The sequence below is a fragment of the Sprattus sprattus genome (assembly GCF_963457725.1).
Source record: "Sprattus sprattus genome assembly, chromosome: 12".
NCBI classification, from domain to species: Eukaryota; Metazoa; Chordata; class Actinopteri; order Clupeiformes; family Clupeidae; genus Sprattus; species Sprattus sprattus.
The window spans coordinates 10,975,691-10,997,616 of record NC_137910.1 but is presented as its reverse complement, the minus strand read 5'-3'; the positions used below and the strand labels follow the sequence as shown (position 1 = coordinate 10,997,616).

The 21,926-nt window shown below is 42.0% G+C and overlaps 1 protein-coding gene across 1 annotated transcript in view; it reads right to left on the bottom strand.

Annotated features, from left to right (window-relative positions):
- LOC308373837 (A-type potassium channel modulatory protein KCNIP2-like) overlaps window positions 1-17,269 on the bottom strand; it is a gene marked incomplete at both ends in the record, with an annotated part of 121,213 nt that extends 103,944 nt beyond the window's left edge. The window contains one exon of the mRNA XM_080849486.1: window positions 17,197-17,269. Within this exon, the coding sequence (XP_080705612.1) occupies window positions 17,197-17,269 (73 nt within the window). The remainder of the gene's footprint in view (window positions 1-17,196) is intronic.
- Between the last annotated feature and the right edge of the window lie 4,657 nt (window positions 17,270-21,926).

Genomic DNA, 21,926 nt, shown 5'->3' with positions numbered 1-21,926 from the left:
GTAATGGCTTGTCATTTTTAGGTGGTAGCTCCAGTGAACGGGTTGCTGGAACACTGCCAAAGATCTCTATTCATACAGCATAGTATATATATATATATCAGCATGTGAAAGGATTCAGTCGAGGGAGAGCATATGCAAAATGCCACGTAATGTACTAGTAATTAAACAGTTTCTTAAGGTTGTGTAATTCACCACTTTTTCTGCACAATCGTCTCTTGAAAATCAGTCTGAAAATGAATTTGATATATTTGACCCAACATTCCATTAAATACTCGAGGATACAAATTAGTGTTTTCTTTGGAATACCTTCTTTCAAGCTGGTATGGCAATTCAGGATAGAGCACCTGATAAACAGTGGTCAGTCGCTGAAACTACTCTTCCAAGCTGATTTAGCCAACTCTATGTATGTCTACGAGCATGGTGGGCTGAAACTGTCTGCTCCAGAGCACTTCTGATCTTTGTAGTGTCAAATAAACACTTGGGAAATCACATGGAAATCACTTCGTAATTATGAGTTTAAACTGTTAATGCTGTTAATGTAAATGATATCGATTTCCCCTCATAGCTTCCCTTTGAGGAGTACGTGATTAGAATGTTGCCAACTAAAGGTTCCATTTGATGATGTAATAATGAACTCTAATGACCGTTAGGAGTGGCAGTTTATTTAAGCAATAAGCCCCAAGAGGCCGTGGTTTGCGCTGATTTTAGAACAGGTAAGGGGAGTTGTTAGGCACGACCCAAAGCGGAGTGCTTAAAACCCCCTTACCTGTTCTAAAAGCAACTAGGGATGCACCGATCCACTTTTTTCACCTCCGATACCGATACCGATATCTGAGGTTTAGTATCGGCCGATACCGATCCGATACCGATATAAAAAAACAGCGCGAAACTATGGTAACTGTGTGTATGTGTGTGACCACACATGCGAAAGGGAGAAATTAGGAGTGCATGATATGAGATCTTGGTGCATTTTTTGCTCATTTGCTACTTAACATCATGTCTAGTCATCACTATCAATTCATAACATAGGCTAAAAATAATCACAAATAATGTACGTTCTAACTAGCGCTAGTGTTCATATTAGTTAGCAATCATACATCCGCTAGCGTCAACTTTAATGTTACATTGTAGAGGCTCAGCATGGTGACCTGTTAATGTATTTGCTGGTTCTAGGCTGTTAAAAGACCCACGATTACCAAAGCAGTATTCTTTATCTCCCTTTAATGTGCATTCATCAATTTCCATTACATGACGATGCATGTGATCCTACATACGTGTGTGTCTGCAATGAGAATGGGGACTAATTAGCACTGCACTGAATTACTTTAACATAAGTTATTGCTGCACAATAAAAATTACACAACTAATATTACTTGATACATATAATTGTGGACATTACACAAGGCAACATATATCTCATTCATAGCTCATCCAGTCAAATTCTTAACAGGATGAACCCATCTTTATTACAGCCAATCAACATCAGGACATGACTAAATCTCCGCTTAGCATGCTAATCGCTACTAAAAGCAACGTGAACTCATAATACACTACCAATATACATAAACATATAAAAATGTAATTTTTTTTAATTTTTTTTTTTTTATTGTCACCGATACCCGATCTAGAAATGTCTTCAATATCGGTACCGATACCGATACAAATATCGGATCGGTGCATCCCTAGAAGCAACGCAACAGCCATATGGAACACTGTGTATGAAATGTGCTATATGAATACGCTGCGCAGTAATATGGAATGTTATCATAGAATGTTATGAGGTCAAATTGTAAGGTAATGCTGGATCACAATCAAGGATTTGAACAATCAGTTTTAGAATGTAAATTCTGGATTTGCACAGTGTGATTCTGGAATTATACTGGATTTGCAAAAAAACTCACTGCTCAAAGGGTTATACTCAGTTCCAGTGAGAGTGTACAAAGCTGCTACTTGCAAGATGACTGTAACTCCTTTGGGGTGAAAAGACAGATGTTGACGAGAGGAACATACACAAAAGCTAAAAAAAAAAGTGTTTTGCTTTTGATGTATAATATATCATAGTGCTCTACCTGCAGACATGCCACAAAAAACTATTTCAAAGACAAATAATTTGAAGTAATGAAAGAACGAAGACATACTTTGAATGCAGAAAAAGTTCTTACACTTGACACCTGAAAATGTGCGTTTATCTTTTGTTGACACCATGAAAAAGGCAGAAGTCAGTAATTTTCAAGTCATACACTGCGTAAAAGGCCTTTGATAATCAGAGACTTTTACATTCAGTGTATAATATATAAAACTGTTATTGAAACAAGGCCTTCCAAATACAGACGCACTCCATATTATTACACTAAAAATCTGTTGATACATATGTAAGACATCTCTGAATCGCCTTTCATTTGAGTTATAGGTTAGTGTTTTAGAAGATATTTCACGAAAGACAGGGCTCATTTTTCATGTAGCTGTGTTTTCTTGTCTTTATTCTTGCCCGTGTGCTATTTAAATACTACAAGTGTTCTGTTTGTGATGATAAATAATGTTGGCCCTGGAAAGTTTCTTGTCCAACTGTTCATTGTGAACTGTGGTCCGTTATGTAACTGCTGCACCCCAGTGGGTGGTGGAAAGCCTACTTTATCCTGCCGCTTAGTTTCACATCTGAAAAGAATCTCGCTGCCTTAAGATCTCTGCCAGACAATACACAATAGATACAGTAAAACTCATTCTAATGATATGTAAGTATAGGCCTGCACGGATTAAAGAAAAATTAATACCAGATGGTTGATTTGACTTAAATTCATCCCATAGAGAACACATTAATTGCAATAACGAGCAGAAACCATAGCAACGAGTCTTGTTTCACAGGGTACAGCAGAGCTGCACGGTTCAGTCTACACTGAAACCCACAGCAACCTCCAGCATGTAAGTGAAAAGTGCAACATTGATTGAAATTGATATTTCTAAACATGCTCCCAAATTGACCACCACAGCTGATTAAATTACATTAACGACCTGCCATGGATTTTTTTTCTCTGCACTTGGAGACACTCCAGTTGCTCACCGAGACGAGCTTATGTACACACAAGAGTCTATCAGCACAGGTGAATCACTGGGGCCTCTGTCAAGCTAAAAAGGCACCGGATGCCAAAAAGAGCCCGGGTGACGTAATGTTGACTTTCGAACGCCTCTTGAGTGACAGTTTCTATGCCAACGTTAGCATTACGTAATCCGGTCACCACGTAGGCCGGGCGCTTGTTAGCTTTAAGTCTCAGAGTCGTTCGAAAGCCATCAGCTACTTTTTAGTCGCTTAATATTGTGCCTTAACGGACACTACGCACCCGGACACTTTTTAGCTATCAGTCAGAGAGTCTCAAGAGTTGTTCGAAAGCCATCAGGTACTTTTTACACGCTTAATATTGGCTGCCGGTCTTTTGTAAGTAAGCACACATCAACAGGTTTCGCGCGCTAGCATCTATATTGCTAATAGCAATTTCTCCTTTTGTGCGACAATATTAAGCGACTAAAACGTAGCTGATGGCTTTCGAACTACTCTTGAGACTCTCTGACTGATAGCCAAAAAGTGTCGGGGTACATAGTATCCGTTTAGGCACAATATTAAGCGAATAAAAAGTTTTAGCTACACCTGCCTGCTGGTAACCTGTAAGTTAGCAATGTCCGCTAGCATGTCAAAGCTAGCAAGCCCCCGTTGTTCTTTAGTAAAATGTTGTGCAAACAATGCCCTGTTTTGTTCAAATTTAATTGTGGGCGCCGTCAGATATGTCTTAAAATCACAACACATTAAGGACTTTCTTAATTTAAGCACAACAGATGAATAGCTTCAAGCTAACAAGATAGCTCGTTACACTAGCACGAGCTAGCTAATGAAATGTGCTTACTTTGATACTATAACCAACTAGCGAATCAACCACTTTCCTACCAAAGTCAAACATCAAGCACATGGTTGTTTTGGTTGGTTTATTGTAGGTCAAATACAAGCAAGCTGGTCTCAGGTAGCAAAGTACAATGCAAGATGCTCTGAGGTAAATCGCGTTAGGGTGACGTATTGGCGTTGGCATAGCAACTGTCACTCAAGAGTCGTTCGAAAGTCAACATTACATCATCCGGGCTCTTTTAGGCATCCGGTGCCTTTTTAGCTTGACACCTCCCCTCACCTCCATCTCCGCATCTCTCGCCCTTCCCCTCTACCTGAGGGGCCCCTGTTGCTAAAGTGGCCCTCACCTGTTTAAGCCGTTAAAAACGTGCTTTCCTCCTCCAATGGCATCCTAAAGCCATTACTCTACATCACCAGTTCCACCCCTTTGCCCCATAAGCGGGGACAAGAGGAGAGCGAAAAAACCACTGAAGCGTTACAGTCATCACTGAAACAATTAAGTTCTAACAGAGTTTAATCACCTCCTGGACCTCATCTGTGGCTGTGACTGCCAGGGGAAAAATAAATCCCATCATTGCAGCTGTCCTCTCCCCTTACTGCCATGGTAAAGACAGGGGAGGGCACAGGCCTGCAGTTTATGGCCCCTGCATTCAGCTGTCTCAAGATAATGAGCCTGTCATGTCTGAGTAACATGAAGGAATATTAATGATTCCAGGCATCTATTTACAAAAGGCCAACAGCCAGCCAGCCTGCCTGCCAGAAGCTTCCGTTACCTGTGTGGGGCTCCGTGCACCTGAAGCATGTGTGTGTGTGTGTGTGGGGGGGGGGGGGGGGGGGCTCTGTGCTCTTGAAGCACGTGTGTGTGTGTGTGTGTGTGTGTGTGTGTGTGGGGCTCTGTGCTCTTGAAGCATGTGTGTGTCTGTGTGTGTGTGTGTGTGTGGGGCTCTGTGCTCTTGAAGCACGTGTGTGTGTGTGTGTGTGTGTGTGTGTGTGTGTGTATGTGTCTGTGTGGGGGGGGGGGATCAGTGCTCCTGAAGCACATGCCAGAAGAACACTAGCGGGAGGCTGATAATGCAGAGAGTGTGGGAGTGTTTTTTGAAAGCGTGGCCTTCAGGTGACTGATACTCATGAGTACTTGAAATACTTTCGTCAAAAACTCAACCTTGTGGAATTTAACATTCAATTCAATTATTGAATAATTTGTCAAAGTAGCAATTCATTTCCACCTCATGGTTCTACAAGAGAATTGGCCAACCCACGGTATGTGTCATGTTCATTGCAAAGCAGCTCAAATCAAAACAAGGGAGGAACAAGGCTGTAGGAATCACAGCAAATGGGGCAAATCTCACCCTTTAACTGGAAAGTGAATCGCCATGACAACATGCCCCACTATAGCTGTATAGCAATAGTGATTATAATAGTGAACTTAAAGCATATTAGTTTTACGTTACTTAAAGTTACATCAAAGGGAAACTCAAGTTTCACTAAGAATTGAACATATTACCCTTAAAAGTTTCAAGACTCTCCATGTTGGAAAACCTGCAAACCCTAATAAACAGTTTTAATAAAAAAAATGAATAATTCAAGACTAAATCTCATATTTCGTAGCATATAATTTCACTTCATTGCAGACATTAGGCATAACAGTGCTCGGAGTGAAGACTGCCATCATTGTTAATGGATGGTTCCACTACACAGCAAACTTGCTGGATGAACAGAAGCATTAATTAATTGACTCTACACAAAGTGTAACCCCTTATTGGATAACATGGCCAAATGGGAGTTAATAGTCTGCTCCTTATGACATTAGAGGTTGTAAATGGCCTCTAAAGAATTTCTTCCAGTATTAATCCTTCTGTATCAAATTTCTTTTGGGTTGGATTTGGGAATAAGTTGCGACTTTACAATGAATTAAGCGGATCTGACAGCAAACCCTAATACACGCACCAAGAAATGAGAGTTTAATTAAACCACAGGCTCCAAACGTGGTTGAAGACCAGTAGGAAACACAGGTCCCCGAGGGCTGGCCTGTAATGAATGAGGGTTTAATCCACCAAATGTCGGGGATATTTCTTTAGGGAACTGGATGATTGAACAATACTGTCAGTAACATCAACATTAATTCACCTATTAATGAAGAGTGACAGACTTCCACAACCTGAAATTTACCAACATATGTGTATCTGCCTACTAACAACATTTTTAAGTTTTTGTTCTTTTGTTTTGTAAATTCAAATTGTCTTCATGAAGCTTGTGTAAACAGTTTCACTCTTTCTTCTTCTTCTTCTTCTGGCAAAAAGATCAATCTATCTTTGCAATCATTTCAACAAAGTTGATAAAATCAGACAATATTGGCAAGAACAGTTCTTCCCATCATACCAGAAGTTGTGTCTGACACATTCAGATGGGCTTAGGCTCATTCCACCTGCTGGATCCTATTTTGCATTCCTCCCAAAACAAGCTTAATTATAACTAATTATCTCATTAAAGTAACTGAACCTTTTTACAGCAATTAAAAAGTCATTAAACCAGTAATATACATTGGGTCGACAACCATTCAATACCTCTATAGATTGTTTTCCATCCAAAGAGCTTTCAAGGACCTTTCCATGTGCTAATGGACCAAACGGTCACATACGAAACACTAAAAACTCACAGCACAGAGCACACCATGAAGCTCATAGTCAATTCAATCATCATCTGAGGTAGTGTTGTGAATTCTGCGCAGTGAACCTTCTAGAAATAGCTCCAACAGCACATGCTCCCATCCATCTGATTGAGCTCTCTGTGGTTTGCCGTGGGTGGACTTGGAGGGTTTGTTCTATCAGAGGCTGACACACAAATCTTTCATTTCATTTGGCTCTCGGTGCACACAGAAGAACAGAAACGAGCAGCAGTCCCGCTTCGCCAGACATATATTACAGACAAATATGAATTATTATTTATACGCAATGCCTGGAGACAACCGTGGTGAAATGTGAACTACACGTGGGTAGGATCCAAAGACAGGTAGGTGGGTGACAATTACAACATTAAAGACCAAAATGAGGCTTAAGGCCAGGGAAAAGCAGGCATGAGGGAGAGTGGTGGAGCAAAAGCTGGTAAGCGTAGTCTAGTTAGTACTGAGTTTCACTGAGTGGTCTCCTGAAGGTGAACTTGTATCACACCACGAAAGTGCGAAAGTAGTGTTTAGCTTAGCGAAACCCCTTGCAAAATGATCCACAAACAAACAATAAAATGGTGCTTTCCCTTTAACATTAGCGCCCTCATTTTTAGCAAACATACTGAACCCTTCCACCAACAGGTCAACTGCGATTCCAGTGGGTTGATTACATCGAGCCAAGCGCTATGCCAACAGACCCCACTCAAACTACAACACAGGGGGCTGCAGTAATGTTGCCCCCCTTTCCCCTTTCTGCACCTTCTACGTCTCTCTCTTTCAACTGAATCACATTACAAGTCTGTTTACGTCAACGCTAATTTCACTGGCTGCCACCAGGCGCCCTGTAATGATCGCACCACTGTCGTGTTGAGCATCCCGCCAATCACTCAGGGGGAACGGGGTGGGGAGTAGGGGGGTGGGGTTGTGCTCTCTCAGTGTGCGCGGCGACATCATTTAAACCTTTATGAAATATCAACACAGAGAGCGCGGTGACATTCCGGTGGTGGCAGGGGGATATGAGCGCCGGAGTTGTTTGTAATCCATTTAGTCCTGTAGCGCTGCAACTGGAAGCCCACCGCTCCACCCTCTCTTTCACCCTCTTCCTCCACCACCTCCGCTGAAGCTGTAAACACTGGCAGCCCCTTCCATTCCACATGATTAAGTGAGAGCGTTCGCCAGCTGAGAGAAGAAAAATGTCCACGGATCTGGTTTTCATCTCCATTGATTGTTTCTTTCTCAGGTCTATTGATTGTGCATTGCCAATGTTTTGTTTTTATTGCCCAAAGCAAGCAACATGACTAAAAATGGGCCAGTGAATGTGGATGCACTGCTGAATCATATGATGGATTAACACACTGTCTTCATGTGAAAAGGCAGGAAACAATTGTGTTAATTCTTCACGCAACACACTAAATATAAGATTTTACACTTTGCAAAAGCACCAGATACCAAGTATACAATAGCTGTCAATGATGAGTCATTTATAAATGCCTTTAACCTAGCTTGTTTGTTCCAGAAGTTTGCTTGTTTGTTTGTGAGTGTGTGTATATACGTGTGTGTGTGTTTATCCTTCAGGAGAGAACGACACCTCTGAGCTCCAGGCTAAATAGCACATAAACAGCTGTTCATATTTGCTGCTGGACAAAAAGGAAATCGAGCCACAACCATCAAAGGGACTCCAGCCGCCCGCAACATCTGTCACTACAGCCTGGAGTCTCCGACAGCCCCACTAATCAATTCAGTAGATACACACACACCTGAAACTGAAGCATGTATTGGAGTCATTTAGGGACGCTTACAATAATGCACGCCGAGAACAGGTAAGGTGTTCACTGAGGATGTGATAGCATTGCAGATGTATTGTCTGTGTGTGTGTGTTTGTGTGTGTGTGTGTGTGTGTGTGTGATCTTCAGCTTCAGCAAGAGCAACACCTTGAAGCATGTACATTTTACAGTGTTTCTCTGAGAAATATTTCAGGCCTTATTTTATGTGCCCTGCTGGAACTGCTATGGTTAACCTAGAAAGAAAAACACACTACTTTGTCCTTATTGACATTTGGTGCTTGGGGAATGGGTACAGAGCTAGTGATGGAGCCTAATAGCTTATGCCTGACAGCTTTAAACCTGGCTTTTCCAATAGCTGCTCATAGCCCACCACTCCAATATGGAGATCTGCTCCAGAGATGACCCATCAGGTCAAAAAGGATCAAATCAATGTGGGCACTTACACCACAAAAGGCATGCATTTCATTGTGATGCTCTAAGTGGCCATTTCCATCTCTCTCTCCACCACCAGCCCCCAGAAACGCACACACACACAATCACACACGCACACACATACATACATACACTCACACGCGCACGCACAAACACACACACACACACAGAGAGTGTGAGAGAGAGAGAGAGGGAGACATACACACACATTGGTAAATAAGTTAAATCGTCAAATAAACTCCTCCAAAAAAGCTAGGAAACGTTATTTCGGTCAGTTATTCCTCCCCTTTAATAATACCAATTGGTATTGTATTTTATATCGTTGGAAAGCCTGATTAGTCACCTTTACAAGGAGTGTCTTGGTGTGTCTGCTTAGAGCAGTTCAAATGGTCACAGTCATGACCAACAGAAGCATTTGAGCAGCTAACCACTTCACTTTTTCTGCAATGAACCCCAGATTGCGTATGATATCCCAGAGATTTCGTATGATAGTATTTATTTATTCCTATTGAGTATCACCTCACCGGCGTCTCTGGGGTTTTCCAAAGCATCCGGTTCCCATTTCGGCTCCGGCTTGATTGACTGTCAGGCTATCGACGCCACTTTCTCCCCGGCCCATCAAGCCGCCCTCAACCCTGCGATCCCCCATGAGCCTCTCTGTCTAGCCTGATTGAGCTTCAGCGGCACTGAGTCAAGACTGACGAGCCATGACTGCTGCTCCCTGAACTTCCCAGCGATCTGACACGTCTCCTGCAAACACGCCTTCTTTGGGAGCAGAGGGAACGCTTAACAAACTAGATAGGCCAGGGGGAAAGGTTTTCAAAACAAGAGAGGAGTGTGTGTGTGTGTGTGTGTGTGCCTGTCATTGTGTGTCACACAGAGAGAGAGAGGTCGATAATGCAAAACTGTGTTTACGTGAACACTATATCTGTTGACAGCTCATCTTCTTCAGGAGGGAAGATATCACACAATCTCCACTGACCAGTTGTCCAACCTCAACACCGACTCATCGAAAAATGATGTATGATCACCTTCATCCCCAGCCAAGATTCTTCTTACACTACAAGAGGAAGGAACAAACAGTAAGGCTGCTGGCCTGATGAAGGCCTGCATTGGTCCAACACTTCCCACTGACATTAGTATTCAGAGCTTAACACACAGGGGCAGACGTACCAACACCTCAGTGCCTGTTTTAGGCGACAATTTCCCTGTTTGTGTTGCTTTCCCTCAACATCCGTCCACGCGGCCTACCGTGAGCAAACATCTTTTCTGTTTGTTTTCCTTGTTTATTTTTAGAGGTTGGAAGTGCACATGTCCACTTCTTTGCTAAAGAATCCAAGAACCAAATGCCAGGCGCTCCGCCAGATCTCAAGTTGTTGCCACAGTTTGAAGGAAGCAAAGGGCTCCCCTGGGACTACTAGACTCGCCAATGCGCTGGCAGACTATTCTGTTTGCTGTAACATTTTATTCACGCCACCTAGCAGCTGCACAAGATAAAACAAAACAAAACAACACGTCGTCTTATCTTAAGCAGATTATCGCATGACGCAACTTTAAGTCTAAAAAATCCCAGATGTCAAAACAAGTAATGGCTGTCTGGGAACAACCAGTTGTAATATGTATGCAATGATAATGAGCTTGAAGAGATTGAGTTCAAAGGTAAATACGAGAACAAAAACATTGAAAGTGGTCATTGTGTTGTGTGTGTGTGTGTGTGTGTGTTTGTGTGTGTGTCTGTGTCTGTGTCTGTGTCTATGTGTCTGTGTGTTTGTGTTTGCATACTCATATTTGGTATTTATGCTAAAACATGCTGTACATAATGTGTGTGTCCGTACAAGAGTGAAAGAAGTGTGAGTGTGTTTCAGACGCTGGGCACAAAAGACACCAGGCAGAGTTCGATCTCTGTCCCAAGGAGAGTTAGGCTATTGATCACTGTGACTTGCATGTGGGTGGAGAACGCAGAGCACCCCTCTGCATTAATGCACTGCTGCGGGGTGTCATTACAGATGCCAGGCTCTTCCTCTCACACAGAGACATCAGGACAGAGGCTGGGGAAGGACAGGGGACGGGGAACCGGGAGAGAAAGAGAGAGAGAGAGAAAGAGAAAGAGAGATAGGGAGAGCGAGAGAGAGAGAAAGAGAGAGAGAGAGAGAGAGAGAGAGAGAGAGAGAAAGAGAGGGAGAGAGAGAGAAAGAGAAAGAGAGAGAGGGAGAGCGAGAGAGAGAGAAAGAGAGAGAGAGAGAGAGAGAGAGAGAGAGAGAGAGAGAGAGAGAAAGAGTGTAGGGCAGGCAGAGCTGTGCATGAGAGGGTGTGTGAGTAACTAAGAGGAGCCCGAAGACAAAATGCTTCAATTGGCCGCCCGTGACGTCCAAAACGGACAAGTGAAAAGAAATGAAACTTGACAAGACATGACAAGATTCAAAGTGACCTTCAGTTCGGTTCGTCCTAGATGAGTCACTGAACAGGAAGGTTTGGACGAGGGTAGGAGAGGAATGCAAGGCAGAGAAGGGAGAGGAGAGTGGAGGAGAGTGGAGGAGAGCAGTGGAGGGGAGAGGAGAGGTAGTGAGAAAGTAGGGGACAAAGGGGAAAGACAACGGGAGGACAGAAAAAAGGTAGGAGGAAAGAAGATAAAAGTGAAAAGAAAGAAAAGGGGACAAAAAAAAGTTTGTTGCAAGGCTTCTGAGTTTCACGTTAATGGCTTCTTGCCAGGCTCAAGGACTTAAAGTTATGGGCTGTTTGTGTTGGGTTTTTTTAAGTTTTGTCTGAGTATAAAAATAAAAACTATGATCTACTTTAGAAAACAAATGTTCTACTGACATCCAACATCTCCAGTTCAGGCACTGTCAGTCAAATCACAAAAAAGACTGCCAGCCTGATGCCTACAGACTTTGCCGAAGGAAAACCAACCTGCCTAATGATGCTCACTGAACTACTGGAGCTGTCAGGAAAATAACGAGATTCAACTAAAACCACTTATGAAATGTCAAGTTGCTACCATAATAAACAGCTACTGAACTGCATGCATTTCGTCTTTTACGTAATGAACAGTATAGGCTGACTATCTCCCGATCTTGGCCTCTGGCTACTCAAGTTATAGTGTATATGAAGCATGTTTTGATAGCACCGCAGTTATGTAACGGCAATCTGTGTCAGAGCAGTTACTAGTTCATGAGTATGTTTCCAGATGGAATACAGCATTCAACAACATGGGGCTTTAGGAACCAATTAACCTATGGTGGTTGGCAGATGCTTTTGTCCGAAGTGAGCTGTATCTGTATAGACCAACCTCTTTGTTCTTCTAGTGCTGTTCCTCCAGCTCTTCCACTAAAAATGCCCTCCCATAAATCCCTAACAAGGACATCCAAAGAGCTTGCCCTGCATCTCAGCAGTGCACCGTAAGCGCTTCCGGACTCCATATTTACCAGGAAAAGGAGGGTAGTCCTGTAGTTATTTTAATTAATGATCTTGGCCCTCCCTCCCCGTCCCGACCCATTTACCTCAGAGATGCCAACTTAGATTAACCTTGTTTGGATTGATTCTGGCTGGATGTGAGTCTGAGTGCTGATGCCCCAGTCGCACAGCGCCTGTGGTCCTCGGCGGAACACATAAGTGGCCTGCTGACGGCAGTAGGGGAGAAAGAAGGAGAGAATGCATTTTCTAAAAAGATAGTTTGTGTTTCAGAACAATCTCCTTCATCTCCAAGGGTATAATGAGATTATCAGAGTGATATTCCTCTGAATGAGGCCCCTGAGTTTGGGCAATGAATGGGATGACTCACACTGAAATATTGTTATAGGATAATCTCAATTTCTAACCTCATGAATAGTTTATATCATTGAGGCACGAAGTCAAATAGCATCATTATTTTTTTTATCGGACGAAAGTACAGCTGTGAGATGATTACACGGCGACACTGCGGGGAAATCTATATGCCTAGTGAAATGTCTCAGCTAAAGCTTAAACTTCCACTGAGGGTTTCCCACAAATGCTTGCACAGACTTTACCCAGTCACTCAGACAGCTGGTTGCTAGGTTGATGACACCCCGTCAACAAAGATTGAGTCCAGGATCTGGAGTGATGATCTTGGCCTGAGGCGCGCGTCATCCATGGACATGTTGTACTGCGGCTCGCCTAGAGGGTAAAGGAAGTACCTCACGCGATCCTTATCTCCAGCTTCACAGACTGAGAGATTGGTTATGTTGAACCTTAACCAATTGGTGCAGGGGGAGAATCCTCCTCGGACTAAGGAACTGGCGGAGGCATTTCCGGGCGTAGTTAGGAGAACACCACAGGGTTTCTTTTAATCAATCGGACTGCCAGCAAGTCAGAGTAACTGAAATCACATGACCATCAAGGACAGGAGGGGTACATCGGGGAGACAATTTGGACCAAGCTTGACCAACAGAATAGGGGAGCTCTGGAAAGGATACACAAATAAACGCAGACTCAGAATAGGCGGAGCTCTAGAAAGGGCACATAAATTAGCGCAGACCCAGAAAAGGAGGGCTCTAGAAAGGTCACATAAATAAGTGCAGACTCAGAATAGGAGGGCTCTAGAAAGACAGATAAACAAAGTGCAGACTCAGAAACAGAAATGTCTAGTTATGTTTGTTTTGAAATTGAAATAGCATCTGCCTCTGGGTAAAATCTAAATATGAGGATGAGAGTGAGAAATAGGCTTTCTTTTACTTATTGTACAACTGTTGTGGTGTAATCCCTCAGTAGTCAATAATCCTTTAGTTTAAGGCAAATTTAAATTGTGCAATCACTGATTGGAATGGACTAAAGCTGATCCAAAATGGTGGGTTTCAAAATGCTGAGTTCAACAGAGTTTAACATTATGGATAATTATCATTACTCCTCTCCACTCCTCTCCTTTCCTCTCTCTCTCTCTCCCTCTCTCTCTCTTCTCATCTCTCCCCCTTCTCTCCTCTCCTCTCCTCATCCCTCTCCTCTCCCCCTTCTCTCTCTCCATCTCCCTTTCTCTCTCTTTCTCTCCTCATCTCTCCCCCTTCTCCCCCCTCTCTCCTCTCCTCTCCTCATCCCTCTCCTTTCCTTCTCTCTCTCTTTCCGTCTCCTCTCCCACTGCTGTTGCTGTCGGTTGTTCCCTGCAGCAGCATTCTCAACACTTAAGAAGTTTAAGGGCACTCCAGCATACACTGGTTTCAATGCCTGACATCTTGCATTTCATCACATCTTTGTCAAGAAATGCAATGTTTACCAGTTCGTCAAGGATACATATGGTATTCAATATGTGTTGTGCGGATCACTCAAATTTACCTGAACCATACCTTTCATTTAAATATCTAAGCACTCGTACATTTAAGTAACACACACACATACACACAAATATAAGGTTTCACGTAAAATATAAGGTTTCACGTACACAATCAGATGTGAACGTATGTGATACACTAATACTACTACAACCTTTACAAAAATGGCTCCTCTACCACTCTGAGTTTTTTCAAAGTAAATTTCAGGGTTTCAAGAGGTATCTTCCATTTTTTCCCTTATACAATATAAATGAATTGTCACACTGGTCTCCACAACAGTGGCGGGCCTAAGGACAAGGCATAAAAGATAAGTTCAAAAGACGAAACACCACATAGCCCCATAGCCAAAAGGTAGACATAGACTAACAGCTCTCAACTGTTACGTGATTACAACAGTCTTGTGCCATTTTGTGATTGATGCTGATAATTCCTCCATCTGGTTACAGAGACAACAGAAACCCTGTACGTGTCAATGCATAAGTCTATTTTACTTCAGTTCTATATCTCTGGTGGAACAGTTAATTACCCGGCACGGTTCTAGTAATTATCCCCTGTACTTTCTTCCCGAATCGCAATGGAAGAGAAAATTGTACTGAAAAATATAGGAGCTATTTCTAAAGGGCTATCCATGGGGTACATGAAAAAGGGTTGTTTTTAAAGTTTGTTGCCACCCACACTACCTTGAAGCAACACAGGTCAGTCCCATCACACATCGACTGCTTGCTCCCTCTGCACACACAGAGCTCGTTATGAGTCAACGGTACCAGCCTCCCACACACACACACACACTCACACACACACACACACACACACACACACACACACACACACACACACACACACACACACAAACACACACAAACACACACTCACCCTCACACTCACACTCACATTCACATACAAACACATACACACACACACACATGCTCCCACACACACACACACACACATATCTACAAATACACATTTACACTCACATCCACTAACAGAAGCACAAACACCGGCATCTCTGTCCTCTCTCTCACACACACACACCATACACACACACACACTTTTCATATGAAAAGAGATGCCGTATGGAAGGGGGCCGTTTCCAACTTTGCTGCTCTTGTAGTAATTTGCTCAATATCTTGACAACAAGAGTAGTAATGTACAATAAATTGTTTTCAGTCTATAAGAATACAGGTTGTGCCACAAACACACACACACACACACTCACATCTACATACAAACACACACACACACACACACACACACACACAAACGAGGAGACACAGACAATGACAAGGTCACTGTGACACACTGCATCAGTTACACTGATGAATCCGTTGGGCAACCACATACTGTATGCTTTGTGGGCGAGGTCTATGTGAAAACCACTTTTCCCTGCAGGAATACCAATACATGTAGCGAGTATTGATCAAAGCTGACCTTGCGTCCTTAAGGAAGAAGTGCATCTGAGTCACAGCGTTAAAGCCCCCTCAACCTTATCTCCTGAACAACAACACAGCTTTTCCATTCGATCTTTTTCACACCTGGGTCAAGCAGTCCTTTTTGCAATGACAGTGTGATCAACAGCTGACAAAAAACGTTGTAAGTGGTATTCAATCTGCAAAAGAATAATTACATGGAGAGAACAGCAAAGACTTTCTCAGACTGACAATTTCCCCCGTGCAATTTGAAGCTGTCAAAAAAGCCATTTAGTGCTGCCATAATGAAACAGCCTTTATCCCAATTCCAAAACATAACAGGAGGTCACCATATGAATGTCAAGCAAGATGTCATTCTTGAAAAAAAACTAAAAACTAACAAAACATTAGCAAGAGAGATGACAAAAGAAAATCCCTAATAAACATCCGCAGACAAGAACGTCTTCAAATAAAAAGAATAGCGCCATGTGAGTGGTGTCGATGACTTGGGGGGAAAATCACCAAAAGTAACTGAGATTAACAGGGTTCATCTTGCTGATCGGCTAGAAAGGTAACCTTTAGCCATGGGTTCAAATCACACAAACCACACAAGAACCAACACAAGGACGGACCAATAGCCTAAATTATCTCCATGTCTTTAAAGTCTCTATGTGTTATCACATCTGCAGAGTATAATAATAACCAATATCCACTGACTTGACAATGACAAAAGCTTGTAAAATAGGATAAGTAGAGGATGGTCTCTAACTGTCTAAAGTTGAGTAATGCTTAAACTCAATAGCAAAAATGTTAGTTTTTTTGCAGCAGGGCTTCTTCCATCTTTACACACACACACACACACACACACACACACACACACACACACACACACACACACTAAAATATCTTGTAAGTCAACGAGCATAACAGTCATCCATTCTTACACACACACGCCTAATGCAACAACTCATACCACAGTTTCCAAGCGTGCTGTGACCAGTGAGGTGATTAAAAGAACCTTGGCAGTGAGAGCAACATCTGGGCTAAATTTTGAAGATCACACTCTAAATTGTAATGAATTAAATCTGAAGCCAATAGCTTACTTAACTGCTGCAACATCAAGCTGTAGAAATTACATTAAATTGCCATGTACTGCCTGGAGCAAAGGCTGCAGAAATACTGTATACCAGAAAGGGTGTATAGGGTTCCTTGGTCTCCTATGTTTTGTGTCTAGATGACATGTGAACCATATTATGAGCAAATAATTGCTGCAATACAATTATATTTAGGGAATACGGCTAGACAAGTGTCACACTTCATTCCTGAAAACTTTTCACCACAGCATACCAAAGTCTCAACGGCGCAAGATTGTCAGTAATTCTCCACCAATTGAAAGAATGCACAAATAGGCTCGTGGCACAGCATCCTCTTCGACAACGGTCAAATTAACTCGAACAAGGAAGCCAGGTCAGCAAAATTGAACTGTGCATCGGCAGGCGATCCAGCATGCTTGTAAACACCAACAATAAAAGATGCAAGCTCAAACAACGCAAATGTGCGAAGTGGAGGAACAGGCATAAGTTTTTCTTTTTTATGTATGATAGTAGCCTTTCAAAATTGCACGTTCTTAATGGTCAGACATGGCCCGTCTGGGATAGAACATTTAAATGTACAACAAATTACGGAGTGTCTGTCACATAGCATCTTTTATTGTTAAAATGTTGATTAAATTAGTTGTACTTACCTGTGAGCGGATCGTAGGAACCATCTAGTTCTCTGGAATCTGACAAGCTTTGGTCCCTATCTTTCGCCTTCATATCTGTGATGTTTCAAAATATTAGCCTTGAAACAAGTGAGACTACCGTAAACTGGCACGTTCTCACGCTTGTCCGTGACTACTGACTGGAAATAAATAATGTGTCTAAAGATACCAAAAAAGTGACAACATCAAGATCTTCCACTGTTGTGCTCTCAAACTGAGTCCGATTTTCTTGTCAATGAACGCGAACAGCGCGCGGAGCCAAGAACTCCTCTACTGTGTCTCGTTGAGAATCGGCTAGTGTAGATGCTGTCGCTGAAAATATCAAGACCAGACTTGTAGTAACTCAGCAGCACCGAGTCACAGATCTGAACAGAAAATGCTCCGCTTCGTTGTAAGTAAGTGGACTAACTCCGCGAGGATGCTTGGCTGGAGGTGTACAGTCATCTGAATCATCGGCGTGTCCAGTGGCTGAGCTGCGCGTGGCGTGCTGGTGAACTCACCTCAAGTGACAGGTGCGCACGGAAAGCTTTCGGGATTAATCGTGTTCAACGATATACTTTGACATGATTTAGGCAGTTTAACTGTGACGACAAGAAAATGCTCACGCAAATTTTAAATGTTTTCGAAAGAGAAAGCCTCCAAATGTGCACATCTCACTTTGCATAATCCTGTGCGCGTGTTATCACGTGTTATGATGTGAAGACTAAATATATCACTATTGTTAAGGATTCTCGGTTTGAAATGTTTCCGATCGTTAGAAGCGCTTTGTGTGTAACGGACTGACTTAAAACACAAACTGTATGTTGATTAGGTGTTTTTCTGTTAGACGTGTTGTGGTTTGTAATAAGATTGTCAAGTTGTCATGACAAATTTCATGTAACAGGTCATGAAATGCATACTTCCTGCACAGTGACGTTCAGCCTCATGATGACAATGTTTGTTGACATGATGTGAGGAAGAAACTGCATGTTGAAGTCAACAGGCTATTACAACACACACACTCAGTTTACTACAAGAAACATATTGTAGTGAGGACACGTCAACAGTAATAGATAGCCAACAAGGACCCTCAGTCTGGCTCTGATCATTTCCAGGTGAGGACAATGATCTGTGTTTGTGTAGGTATGATGGAAGGTTCACCACTGCCTTGATTATATGAATCATATCACCACTATCTCTCTCTCTATATGTGTTTGTGTGTAAATACACCATCACACACACACATATATATTTATATATGTGTATAAATATAAACATATATAAATACACACACATATATATAGAGAGAGAGAGACTATATATAGATATACACACACTAGTTTATAATTATAAAAATAACAAGATCCACCTGGAAAAATGTATAGTACTTTTTGGAGGAACAGTCTGCCACACTGGAGTTTCAGCAGCAAGTGAAACTACTGCACTTGTTTCATCTAAAAATATAACTTAATTATTCTAGGCCTTTGACTTCATCATTTTACCTAGTGGGAGCCCCATGCTGGCCAACAGAAAACAGACTGTCCCTTTCACCTGGATAAAGCAGACGGGATACAGAGAGCTTCATGCAGTTAATGCTCTGGACATGAAAGGTAGAGGAGCACTCCGTGAACCAAAGTCTGAACATCAAAGGGGGGGGTTCACTGAACAGGAAATGATGCCCCATTCCCAGCTCATTGGCAAAATGTGTGTGTTGGAATCGAGAGCAAATGGCTTATAGGCATCCAAGTGGTTTCTAGGGATACGTGTTGCCTCGTTGTTTACACCCTTAGTCCTCGGAGGGTGCCACATTCATGTTACATATAGACCGTATGATTCCATGTTTAGACAACTCTACACAGGTCAGAGATGTCAACAGTCACAACCCTGCTGGGATTAGAGTCTTATGTAATTCAGAGGCCCATAGTGTAATTTGTCATGCTCTACATGCAGTAGATTAACAGCCTGTTGGCTAGCGTTTTGAGGTGTTCAGTGATTGAATCCAACTGAATCCTTACCAGTGATATGCACATTTTTTTCAGTTTCTTAGACCTGGGAAAGTTGCTTACTTTGGTTGGATTCCCTCTCTATCCCTCTCTCATACCACTTTTTTCCAAGGGACATTTGACCTATGCTATCAAATCTGAATCCCACGACGTGAAATAAATTGCTGAATAACTTCCCATGTTCGCATATATAATTGCCTGTGTGTGTCTGCTCTGAGAAACTGCGTGCAAGCCAAGAGGAGTGACAGCCTAACTGCTTTGATAAGAGTTCTATTTCTATAGCAACCAGAACAGAACGTGCAGCAGGTAACATGGGCATATTTTAAATTCCAAGAATAACTGTGGGACATCTTCGACTAGCTTTCATTTTCACAAAAGTGAATAAATGTTCAAATGCTTGTCATGTTAAACTAGTGCTTCTCTTGTGACTATTTATTTGTATTTTAAAGTAATTAGTGTGAAATGATTGCGCAGTGGTCATTAAGTATCCTCTGGGTCCATGTAGCTTCATTTGGTTTATCATGTAAGCCCTCCAGATTGAGGACAATATATATATTATGTATCACCCTTTGCAAGGTGTTGTTGAAGCAAAGTACTTTATCTTCCCAAAGACACCCCCAGCCACGTGGTCTAATCCAACTGCTTAAAAGAAAAACATCAACCCTCACATTATCTAGGTTAATAACAACATAATATTCCACAGTCACAGCCGATTGAATAATGATTGGATTTCAGTATGAGGCAAATGCTAAAACAATACGAAAAGCACAAAGCAATCGATCGGGAGTTAAATGGCAAGAGGGCACTATCTGTGACTTGAGGGTAAGGAGGAACGGATTTCACGCTGTTGATATCACCTCATCTTGAGCTGAAGGTTGTTCAAATATGCCTTTGTTGTGTGTGAGCATGATCAAGTAGCAGTGACATAGAAAATGTAATCCCTAGATTTAATATGCAGATCTGATTAGACTCAAAGTGTATCCGTGAATTCCTCAAGATTGTGCTCAGCTTTTCTGGATAAAAGGATTCTTTGCACCAGGTGCTCGAAATGGATATCACAGGTTAAATCCAAGGAACTTGTTATGCAAAGCTGTGACTCAGACAAAACTGCTTTTCAATGTAAACTTACTTTTTCCAGCTGAGAGAGCTTTACACAATCTGTAACATGCAATTGTTTTTTTTTTATTTGATGCAAAGTCTAACCTTTATTACCTTACTATTAAAATAAATTGCACAGAAAGCAAGTCTCTTTTAACGAGAATGTAATAAACCTGTAAAAAATTAGTATTTAAGTATTTATATGATACATAGCTTTTTAGAGATGGTTTCTACCCAAGTTTTGAATGCAAATTTTGACCTTTTGCATAGGAAATACTGAGTGGATCTTAATCTGCTGGGGGGGTGTGGGGGGTGGATTAACTCACGATTCGCATAGGGTATGGCGCAACTCAGGTTGATAGAAATGGCTTCCGCTTTTGCTGAGATTTTATTGTGTGTTTACATTAAAGTTGCTCAGACAACATCCCATTTTTAAACCACAGCGGCCATTTCTAACTTGCATAACACAACACTGACTTGCATTTAATTAATTTGGCTGAATTTTAATGAAAGCGCTTAAAATGTGTGAGTGAGTTGGAAAGAAACCCAGATACTGACACTGGAACCACATAACATTATGCACTTTACATGAGGGAAACTAAATTCCCATCACCTTGAAGGTTAAAATTGTCATAATTGGGATATTTCAACATTAGATTCTTCCCCTGGATCCCTGGTGGTTTTATGATAATGCATTAGTAGTGCCAACGTTTCCTGGGAGTATCACAACACTGTATAGAAATCCTCATTCCTTAAGGGGTTGACGGAGGGCACCACTACCACTCACGACTCATCCTACAGTCAAATTCTTGATGACCCTCAAGGGGTATCTTCGTGTTAAGGTATCTTCTAAAATCATTGGCTAAATCAACAGCCATGCGATCAGTAGCCAAATGCCCTTGCCAGAGAAGTCTCTACCTGGCTCAGGAGGTGTCACAGTTTAGCAGGGGAGGTGCCCACTAAAGCACTAAAACACCCATGGGCAGACGGAGCTTGTTAACATAAGACTCTGTCTTGGTCTGTGCCCCATTCAAGCTCAAGCAGGGGCAAGTCGATTGTCCTTGATTAAACTCTTTGCATTTTTCATGAGTCATCCTCTGCATATATTGATAATCTTGTCCTTAAATTCCACAACTCAGCATCAGCTGTAGACAAAACGGTTTGCGAGTGAGTGTGTGTGTGTCTGTGTGTTTGTGTGTGTGAGTGTGTGTGTGCGTGTATGTGTGTTTGTGTGTGTGCATTATCATAAAACCACCAGGCATCCAGAGGAAGAATCTAATGTTGAAATATCCCAATTATGACAATTTTAACCTTCAAGGTGATGGGAATTTAGTTTCCCTCATGTTAAGTGCATAATGTTATGTGGTTCCAGTGTGTGTGTGTGTGTGTGTGTGTGTGTGTGTGTGTGTGTGTGTTTGTGTATCCTGATCTGACCTGGCTCTTGTTTCATGGCATTGTTTCAAAAAGATTTACATAGTGCAAAGTCTGTTTTAGTAACTACGTGACATGACTGTTTCCCAGTATACACTGTGTGATTTGACGTACATTGATAACCAATTGGTTTTATTTACACTCATCTCCTGGCTGAATTTCCTTAAAGTTGTGGCACAACATCTGTACGGTTATGCCATG